A 10,918-nucleotide genomic window follows, 5' to 3' on the forward strand; every position below is an offset into this window, starting at 1 on the left:
ACCGGTCCTGTTTACGGCCACGCAGGTCAAACATTGGCAGATAAAATGTTCTGCATCACTGGTGGAACTACCACTTCCAACTTTTGCATTATCGATTTTGAAGTACCATGGAGCCTCATCCTTACTATTTAACAAATACACATAGCACAATCTAGTGGAATCATCAATCAACGTCATGAAAATATTTCTTTCCACCTTTAGTCAAGGCACCATTTATCTCGCATAGATCTGAATGTATGAGCTAATGAGCTCTAGTGGTGCCAAGTCTCTCTCCTTTGAGGCTTGTGAGGCTAACGAGGTTGCTTAGCTTTGCACATATGCATGGCACTCAGAGCCTTTGGCTAAATTAAAACTCAGGTTTAAATCCATGTTGGCTATCCGTGTCATACAACCCAAGACCATCCCAACATATGTAGTTGAGTATTCCTGTTAGCATAGATAAAGAAAGAGCATGATTACTATAATAGTGGCACTAGTTGAAGCAACTTTTATTTTCAAAACGAGAAAAGATTGTGATAGAATAGCTTTGTTAAAAAAATACAACGTTAGCACAATATGACAAAACACGATGATGTGGATAAAGGACAGTACTGACCTGTGTGAGATGACATTGGGAGATCAAGTTATTCTTCAGGTCCCCGTATCTTGCCGTGGAGGCGATTCGTTGACATCTATTAACAACCTCAGTGTGGAAGTAGAAGGAGGAGCATTGAATCATTCCAATCTCTTTTTTTGTGCAGTTCAACAAAAATTATGGCGCCCGCCATGCCGCGAGGGAGAGAGGGGGCCTGCGCATCCTCTACAGTAAGAATGATGGACTCAACTAGTTCATTGCACATGCTATGTGATTCATGTAGTGCACATGGACTTGATTCTACCGGATATGCCTTCTGCACGTAATCTACATTGGAAATGAAATGGTAGCTAAGACAGTAGCTCTATTTTAAATGTATTATTACTTCATTTTATCAGTGGCAGTAGCGGTACCAAAATATTGCCTCAATTTATTAGTGGCATTAAATGAAGATGTAGAAACACTATATTCTTGCTTTCTCATGGCAATGCCAAAATAGTAGCGCAAGCTCACTAGCTAGATGCAGAGTTAAAAACAACAAAAAAGGAACATACCCGGCCATGGGAAACATAACTGAGAGAGGACCCTATGCCGCCACAACGATAGGCCTGATGGAATCAGCCAGTTGAGGACTTGATTCTCCCGGATACACCTTATGCAAGTGGTGAACCTGCAGCTCCATTCGGATGATTAAATTCATGCCACCTTTTTGTGCAGTTCACCTAAATTGAAGCAATGTTTGCATCATGCACCTAGAAAGAAGTACTTGGTCTCATGAGCTGGCAGCTTCTTCTTTATTAGTTGCACTAAAATTGAGCAACATTATGGTTGGCTATCATGCTCATGCAATGTGCAACTATAATTTTCTTATCCTTTTGTGCAGTTCCACTAAAATGAAGTGACATTGTGGTGACGGTGGTGGCTAATCTTGCAAAGGGAAATAAACTATTGCACGAGATTACCCGCAGAGTTAGCCGAAGATGTTAGGAACTCCAATCACCCTTTGTGCAGTTCCACTAAAATCGGGAGACGTTTCCCATGTGACATTTTAGTTGAACTGCACAAGACACTCTTTAAAAAAGTGTATTATGTAGTTCACCAAAAGGTCACAATAGCAACGAGGTGAAATGGATATACCTATCTGCACAAAAAAGATAGAAAGAAAACATTTACTAGTCAACAACCAGATATGAAACATGCACGAAATAAAAATAAGCATCTTCATTATCTTCATGGCAATCATGCAAGGACAATAGAAATTTTAAAACGCCAGCATTGCTTCTTATTACTGGAAGCATTACGATCAACAATGACATTAGTCAAATATGACATTACTTTAACAGTGGGAGTGCTTGTTTTACTAGATACATTAGATTAACAATAACAAAAGAGTTGGTACAAGGGCATGGGACAACGGGGACACCAGGACATTCACCAGTGTAAAGAAGCAACTTATCGTAATGGCAAAAATAGGATGAGAGAACCATTTGTAAAACAGTTTAATTGCATCATATTACTAGAGGCATTAGATTAACAATAACATTGGTTAGACATGTCCTTACTGTAGCAGTGGGATTGCTTCGTTTTACAACCACCCATACATTAACAACATGAAAAAGTTAGTATAAGGGCATGCGATAGTGGACGCATCAGCACCATGTACCTACGGGGAGGCATAAAGTGGTGATGCCAACATCCAATCAAGATCTGGGCTGGTGCCAAATTTTGTTTTCTTTACCCACCTTTTACTATGTGAGGGCAGCAAATCTAATCCTAGACATACTCTGTTGACTTGTCCCCCGGCCGTCACTTTCTTTCCTTTTTAACCGATAAGAGATATGTTCCTTATCATGTTTGTACTGCGTTTCCCTTTATTTCCTTCTTCAACCAAGAGGCCGGATGGGTATCCAGTCTCTACTACTTTCCCCCAGTTATTTCCTCTTTGAATCAAGTCCTAGATTTATGCTATGACTTTCCCCTTTTCTTCCCTGTTTGAACCAAGTCCTAGATTCGACTGCGTGAAGTATCTATACCACTAATAATACCGAAAATTTAGGTGGCTTTGGAAGAGCTGATGGAAGTAGGAAAAGATTCACATGTAGCTACATGGGGAGCTAAGGCGATAGAGCAAGGCTGTTTTCGAGGGAACTTATATCTAAGGGTTGTCGGGATGTGGCTAGGAGGTCAGTGGGAGAGCAGATCTGGCCACAATATGGCAGGGAGGAAGATGGGGTCGGAGGTCCTCCCGAGCCGGCGCTGTGTCGGAGAGAACAGCACGGGTAGCCGATCGGGACGTGCCAACAGTGGTGGGTTTCCTCCCTCATCGTCGTTGACTGCGTGAAGGATGCGCCTACTCCCCGACACCCCGGCCGAGGGGGTCCGGCCAGATTTGTGACCAGCGGTGAGCAGAGAGAAAATGTCGCTACCGTTGTCTTGTTTAGATCTGGAGAGGATGAGAGAATGAAGAGAGCAACCCTAGTAAAGCAAGCGCTCAAGCTCCTGCCTATATATATAGTGGAGTGATTATCTTTTTATCTTCACAACAAGCGTTTCAACTTGTGTACGTGGCACTAAAGAAAAGAAACTCTCTATTTAACATGACTAACTGCATGTCGCACTTTGTATTGTATTGTACTACTTACTACTAGTAGTATTGTTCACTTGTGGACCCCGACCCTCCATTCATTGAACAACCCCATGGGTGAATAAACATATACTAGTATTTTTTGAAAGAACAAGCTCAAACTATTTTGGCTTTGTGATATCGATGGTATAGTTTCACCACATTGCATCAATGGACTCAGTACTTTGAACCTAGACATATAAACGCATGCACGGTTTACATTCCAAATCGCTAGCTAGAGCTTGAACTATATTTGTTTACATGTACCACTTTTTTATTTTGGTTTTCTTCTCCATGGTGCAATTCATCGATACAAAATTATAGGAGTATTTAAAAGTCAAGGGCGGGGCTTTTCCCGGGTAGTACGTGTGAAAGCACAAGTGCTCCCCGAGTGATTTTGGTAATTAATGTCAACATATCTCTTGTTGGACTAATACTTTCATCTAGCATATTTCAGATAAGTCCAACAGTGGAGTGGCATGGACTAGAGCATGTGGGACCCCTTCAAGATGATGAAGACAAATTATTGGCTCAAGATCAAAGCTCAGGACTCTACATTTTTCATTTTAGTGATCCAAGATCACATTGAGTCCATAGGAAAGCCAATACTATTAAGAGGGGATGAGGTGTTGCTTAATGAGGTTCTTACTCAAAGTGCTTAGTGATATGCTCCACAACCCTCAACCACTTTCTCATATCCAAATATATCCCAAACCAAAAGTCAAACTCGGCCCCACCGATTTGATCTATCTGGCGCCACTGAGTTCTCTTGACACAGCCACTGCCAGAAACCCTAATCAATTTTGTCTCACCGATGGGATCTCGGTCTCAACGAGATGGGCTTGCAAACTCTCTGTTGCCTATTGCATTAATTTCGGTCTCACCGAAACATGACATCGGTCCCACCGAGTTTGCTTGGCCAACTCTCTATTTAGCTTATTACCAAAATCAGTCCCACCGAATTTGTGTAATCGGTCCAACCAAGATGAGGCTTTACCCTAACCCTAGCACATCGGTCCCACCGAATTGATCAAGTCGGTCCCACCAAAAACCCTAACGGTCACATTATGAACTAAATCGGTCTGACCAAGTTGTATGATTCAGTCCCACCGAGTTTGGTGATTTGTGTGTACAGGTTATATTTTTTGTGGAGGCTATATATACCCCTTCACCCACTCTTCATTGGTGGAGAGAGCCATCAGAACATGCCTACACTTCCAACATACATTTTCTGAGAGAGAACCATCTACACTTGTGTTGAGGTCAAGATACTTCATTCCAACCACATAAATCTTGATCTCTAGCCTTTCCCAAGTTTCTTTCCACTCAAATCATATTTCCACCAAATCCTATCCTATGAGAGAGAGTTGAGTGTTGGGGAGACTATCATTTGAAGCACAAGACCAAGGAGTTCATCATCAACACACCATTTTTTACCTCTTGGAGAGTGGTGTGTCCTTGATTGGTTAGGTGTCACTTGGGAGCTTCCTTCATGATTGTGGAGTTGAACCAAGGAGTTTGTATGGGCAAGGAGATCGCCTACTTTGTGAAGATCTACCCTAGTGAGGCAAGTCCTTCGTGGGCGACGTCCATGGTGGGATAGACAGGGTTGCTTCTTCGTGGACCCTTCGTGGGTGGAGCCCTTCGTGGACTCACGCAACCGTTACCCTTCGTGGGTTCAAGTCTCCATCAATGTGAATGTACGATAGCACTACCTATTGGAATCACGCCAAAAATCTCCCTGTCTCCAATTGTGTTTGCACACTCCAATCCCATCCCTTTACATTCTTGCAACTTGCATGACTTACTTTCCGCTGCTCATATACTCTTATCATGCTTGCTTGAGATGTATTGTGAATGTTCAAACTTGTGCCAAAACTCCATTTCAATTTAATGAAATTAAAAACTGTAACCTTTCTTGCTAAGAGTCTATTCACCCCCCTCTAGACACCTCTTCTCTAACCTTACAATTGGTATCAGAGCATTGGTTTCCATTGCTTTGGTTTAAACACCTCTGGAGGAACATGGATGAGTCTACGTTGGGGAGTCTTAGACATAGAGTGCCTATTCTTGATGGAGAGTATTTTCATGAGTGGAAAAATGAGATGCTTGAGATCTTCAATGAATATCATTTGACCAAGTACATTACTACTCCTTGTGCTCGCATTGTTGATCCTTTGCATCCTACCCTTGATGAGTCTATTGACATGATCCGTAATCCTAGAACAGTCAATTTAATCACTAGAGGTTTTCCTAGAAACTTGCTTGCAAGCTTGCCTACTTTTGATTGTGCCTACACCTTATGGAGATTTCTTAGGAATGATTCCCAAATTATTCCTTGAAAATCCTAGATGAGATTCTTCATAAGTCTATTGCCTTGAGTAAGATGAGTTCTAATGATCCCAAGTTTGGTGATTGCTTATTTGAGCTTACTAATCTTACGAGTGCAAAAGGAGATGTTGGAATTATTAGAAATATCATTTCCGAAGTCATTAGAGTCCATAGAGATGAACATTGTTACGGTCATACTTCTAATGAATTACCCTCTCTAGGAATTGATCCACCACATGACGATGTTGAACATGGATACTATGATGAGGATGATGATAGTGACTATGATCTTGATGATGCAATGAGACACTTTGGTCTTATGGCTAATCTTCACGGCTACATGGTCGGAGGAAAGGAATGGGTCCTTGATAGTGGATGTACTGATCATATGACCAGAGACAAAGATATGATTCATGAGCTTGCTGAAAATGATGGCCCTCGAAAGTATGTCACTTTCGGTGATAACTCAAAGGGTAAGGTGGTTGGCCTTGGTAAGGTGGCCATCTCACATGATAGCTCCATACAAAATGTTATGCTCGTAGAATCGCTTGGCTACAATTTACTTTCCATATCTAGACTTGCTGACTTTGGTTTCAACGTCCTATTTAGTGAAGTAGATTGCCAAGTGTTTCGTAGAGCTAATCATAAAATTGTGTTTACCGGTATACGTAGAGGTGATCTTTGCATTATTGATAAGCTTATTAAAGGTGATCATATCCTTGGAGTAAAAGATGTTATATTTGACAAGGATAGACTTTGTAGTGCTTGTCAAGCAGGAAAACAAGTTGGAAGAAGTCACCCCGTGAAGAACATCATGACCATGAGAAGACCGCTCGAGCTACTTCACATGGATCTCTTTGGTCCCAATGCCTACAAGAGTCTCGGTGGTAACTCATTTGGTCTAGTCATTGTCGATGATTTTTAAGATTTACGTGGGTGTTCTTTCTTGATGATAAATCACAGGTCCAATAGATCTTCAAAAACTTCGCTAGGAAGGCCCAAAATCAATTTGAAGTGAAGATCAAGAAGGTTCGGAGCGACAACGGAACGGAGTTCAAGAACGCAAATGTGGATACCTTCCTTGACGAAGAAGGGGTTTCACATTAGTTCTCGGCTACGTACACGCCTCAACAAAATGGAGTTATTGAGAGGAAGAACCAAACTCTTATTGAGATGGCAAGAACGATGCTTGATGAGTACAAGACTCCAAAACACTTTTGGGCGGAAGCGGTTGAGATAGCTTGTCATGCAACAAATAGCTTGTATCTTCACAAGCTACTCGGCAAGACGACATACGAGCTCCTCACCGGTACTTGCAAGGATGAGATCTGATAGAGATAGGCATAAAAATAAGTAAAAGTGCAAAATAAAGTAAATGTAAATAAATTGCAGCAAGGTATTTTTGGGTTTTTGGTTTTAAAGATCTGAAAATAATATGATAAAAATAGACCCGGGGGCCATAGTTTTCACTAGAGGCTTCTCCCTTGAAAGAACAGATACGGTGGGTAAACATATGACTGTTGATCAACTGATAGAAAAACGAATAATTATGACGATATCTAAGGCAATGATCATGAATATAGGCACCACATCCGTGATAAGTAGACCGACTCCTGCCTGCATCTACTACTATTACTCCACACGTCGATCGCTATCCAGCATGCATCTAGTGTATTAAGTTAACATGAATGGAGTAACGCCTTAAGCAAGTTTACATGATGTAGAGGGGTAGATCCAATCAATATGAACAAACCCCATCTTTTTATCCTTAATAGCAACAATACAATACGTGTCATGCCCCTTTCTGTCACTGGGAATAAGCACCGTAAGATTTAACCCAATACAAAGCACCTCTCCCATTGCAAGAAAAATCAATCTAGTCGGCCAAACCAAATAAATAGATCGAAGAGAAATACAAAGCTATCTTAATCATGCATAAAAGAGTTCAGAGAAGACTCAAATAATATTCATAAATAATCTGATCGTAAACCGGCAATTCATTGGGTATCAACAAATGCACCGCAAAAGAAGATTACACCGAATAGATCTCCAAGAACATCGAGGAGAATATTCTATTGAAGATCAAAGAGAGAGAAGAAGCCATCTAGCTACTAGCTATGGACCCGTAGGTCTGTTGTAAACTACTCACACATCATCAGAAGGGAAGCATGGTTGATGTAGAAGCCGTCCGTGGTCGAATCCCCCTCTGGCAGAGTACCGGAAAGGCCTCCATATAGGATCTCGTGGTTCTGGAACTTGCGGCAGCGGAAAAGTATTTTTGGTGTGCCCTATGGTCTATGGGGAATATTTGAGTACTTATAGAAGAAGAATTAGGGTTAGAGGAGCCACAGGGGGCCCACAAGCTGGGAGGGGGCGCCCTAGCTTGTCGTGGCCTCGTGGCCCTCCCGGCCTTCTCCCGAAGCTTCCAGGGTGTCTTGTGGTCCAAGAAAAATCGTCAAAAAGTTTTGTTCCATTTGGACTCCGTTTGGTGTTGATTTTACTTGAAGACAAAACAAGGAAAAAAATAACAACTAGCACTTGGCACTAGGTTAATAGGTTATTCCCAAAAAATGATATAAAATAGCATAATAATGCATATAAAACATCCAAGATTGATAATATAATAGCATGGAACAATGAAAAATTATAGATACGTTGGAGATGTATCATAATTCATTTATTTATTTATTCTTCCGCAGGGGGTTTGCATGTAATTCGTCATGTCTGAAATGTAAAGTACGTTGGCATGGTTGCATATGCTCTGAGTCGTGCATGCACTACGAGACCAAGGTGGAGAGGAAAACGAGAGAACTTAATATTTATTTGCTAATTAATACCATTGCATGCAATGGACTGACTGGTGCATGCCATGCTAGGTACAGCTAGTCGTAATGGGAGTATCATAGATAATATCATGCATGCCAACTAGGCAATTTTGATGAGGTGTCATAGAATTAAATGAAGAAAGACATGGGTGAGTATCATATCATGATACCATATCAAATAAATGTTATGCTACTATGTGTCATGCATGGTAATAAATAAAGTACTACATGATACTAATATATGATATTATGCATGGAAGGTAGTATCGTACACTAGTATCATATGCATGATACTAGTATTTGATACTCTCCATTACATCCAGCTATAGTCTCAAGGCATTAAAAACATATACGTCCCACGACTCATATTGGTTGATTCCTATTCATGTCTAGAAACAAGAAACGTGGTTGGGTTTGTTTTGGGATTATTTTATTTTCGTAAGATGACTATAACTAGCAATCACCACAATAACCGTAAGATCTCCATCCGACGGTGGCACCTACTGGATGCAAAGAGTAATAGAAAATAATTGCCACAAAACTACCACACCACGCCCCTCCCATTAGTATCTTAGCTTGCCCTATTAATTTCCATGCATGATAGAAAGTAGTACAACATTTAGTATGCTACTGTATCATGATATGATACCACATCCTATCTTTCCTCATTTAATTGTGTGTGACATCATCCAAAAAGTCATTGTTGGCATGCATGATAATGCTTATGATACTCCAATTACGCCGGCCCCTAAAAATGGAGAGTAACCTTACACTAGTAACATAGTACCCACTGCCCTAGACTATGTTACTACTACCTACCCTACACATGAAACTACCACGTGAGCATTCGGGTTGCGCTTGGCTCTTCGCCTCTTCGGGAAGTCGAACAATGATGGTACTACTACAGTGGAGTACTAGTACGCTTTTGGCCATCTGACGCCAAATGAACTACTACATGTCCTATGAGCCACCACGCTCATGGGCGAGGGAGAGGGCATTCTAATCAAGATTCTCCTTCTTGTACGAGTTGACGCAACACATCAAAGCAGTGCACTCGATATATTTCAAAAATTTGTGTTTACCGATGCATTAATTACAATTCATGCATGCATGACGTGACTTTCCTTTTGATCCTTGCATGTGTTGATTTAATGCACCTTGAAGTAGTATGAATATGTGATGGTAAAACTTTCTGATGCCACGGTCCTAAAGCGAGAGATGGTGATGCACGAGGAGGGCGAGATCATGCCGACGGAACATGACCCGGCGATGGATGTCTCTATGACCTCACCTTGCTCCACTGCCCCTTGTGCCTCCGCCCCTTGAAGCCTCCAGTGTACGAGGTTCGAATACATCTCATCCGTTCGGCTAATTGAGCAAGGTGGAGGTTTCTTGATTGATTTGCTGTTTGATTGATTTGTGCAATGCAAGGGAGGGAACCTGGCCTGCACGGACTGGCACGGCGAGCGCCCGGGAACCAGCAGCAGTACGAGCACGGCGGCGGCTGCGACGTGTGCAACACGGTGATGGATGCCATCCTCTCCTCGGTGAGGGTGGAGTGCCCGCACGAAGGCTGTGGGCTCTACATCAGTTAAAACAAGCTCGCTGATCACTAGAGTGTGTGTCCGCTCGTGCCCTGCAAATGCCCCATGCCCGTGTACGGCTACGAAGACCCGCCGCCGGCGCTCCCCCACCACATCAGCACCGTGCATCCCATGCCCATGCACCGGATCCAGTATGGCAAGGTGCTCCAGCTACAGGTACCGGTGTCGGAGCCGCGGTGCACGCTGTTTGCGGAGGAGGATGGCCGCGCAGTTTTCGTGGTCGGGGGCGTTCTCAACATCGGCGCACCTATCACTGTGTCGGTCATCTGCATTAGAGTTGGGGCGTCCCCACCGCTGCACTACGTGACCAAGTTGTGGGCGAATGGCCCGCAGGGGAGCCCAAAGGCAGGACTAACGCCATCATGGTGGAAATCGAGGTGACAAGTAGCAAGGAGCTCGACGCCGTCGCAGTGCAGGAGCTGGCCTTCTTCAAAGTGTCACGCAAGCTGCTAGCCGGGGTTGGGTTGTCGAGGACGGTGTCCCTCCACATTCAGGTTGACAAGCTTACCTCCTAAATGATTCTATAGTGCCTTCTATTTATGTTAGTAATATGCTAATATAGGGTTTATCTCGGTCTACTTTAGCTTAAGATATGGTGGATTTTGGTGGTGATGCAACAATTACTTGGACATCAGATCAACAGTTAAAGTAATTTCCAATAGCCAAAGGGATATTTTGTGTCTGTTGGATATAAGATCCTTTGGGTAAGAAGGAAACCTAAATATAAGCTGCTTATATGCTTGTTTGTTGAGGAAGTGTTGCATACTTCCGCGAGTTGATGCGACACATCGAAGTAGTAGTACTACTACTAGTACTCACCCGACTGTGCACTAGGTGGACCAAGCTCGTGTCATGTCAGTGTCGTGTGCGGCCCACACATTAACCAAAACCTCATGCCTCCAGCTGAGCCTCTGCATTTTAAACTTCTCAATCTCAAGGCAAAGGAGCAACATGAACATTT

General features: G+C 42.6%; 1 protein-coding gene across 1 annotated transcript; it reads left to right on the forward strand.

Moving 5' to 3' along the window:
* The first annotated feature begins 10,002 nt into the window (after positions 1-10,002).
* LOC147985133 (uncharacterized) lies at positions 10,003-10,338 on the forward strand. The gene has a single exon (XM_087541423.1). The coding sequence runs from the start codon at positions 10,003-10,005 to the stop codon at positions 10,336-10,338; it is 336 nt and encodes a 111-aa protein (XP_087397549.1).
* Positions 10,339-10,918: the final 580 nt, after the last annotated feature.

The sequence above is a fragment of the Triticum urartu genome, chromosome 2A (assembly GCF_056163025.1).
Source record: "Triticum urartu cultivar PI428250 chromosome 2A, HENAU_Tu73, whole genome shotgun sequence".
In the NCBI taxonomy this organism is placed as follows: Eukaryota; Viridiplantae; Streptophyta; class Magnoliopsida; order Poales; family Poaceae; genus Triticum; species Triticum urartu.

Bases quoted from the DNA above. Each gene is read 5' to 3' on its own strand.
- LOC147985133 (XM_087541423.1), top strand. From the start codon at position 10,003: ATGCCCGTGTACGGCTACGAAGACCCGCCGCCGGCGCTCCCCCACCAC.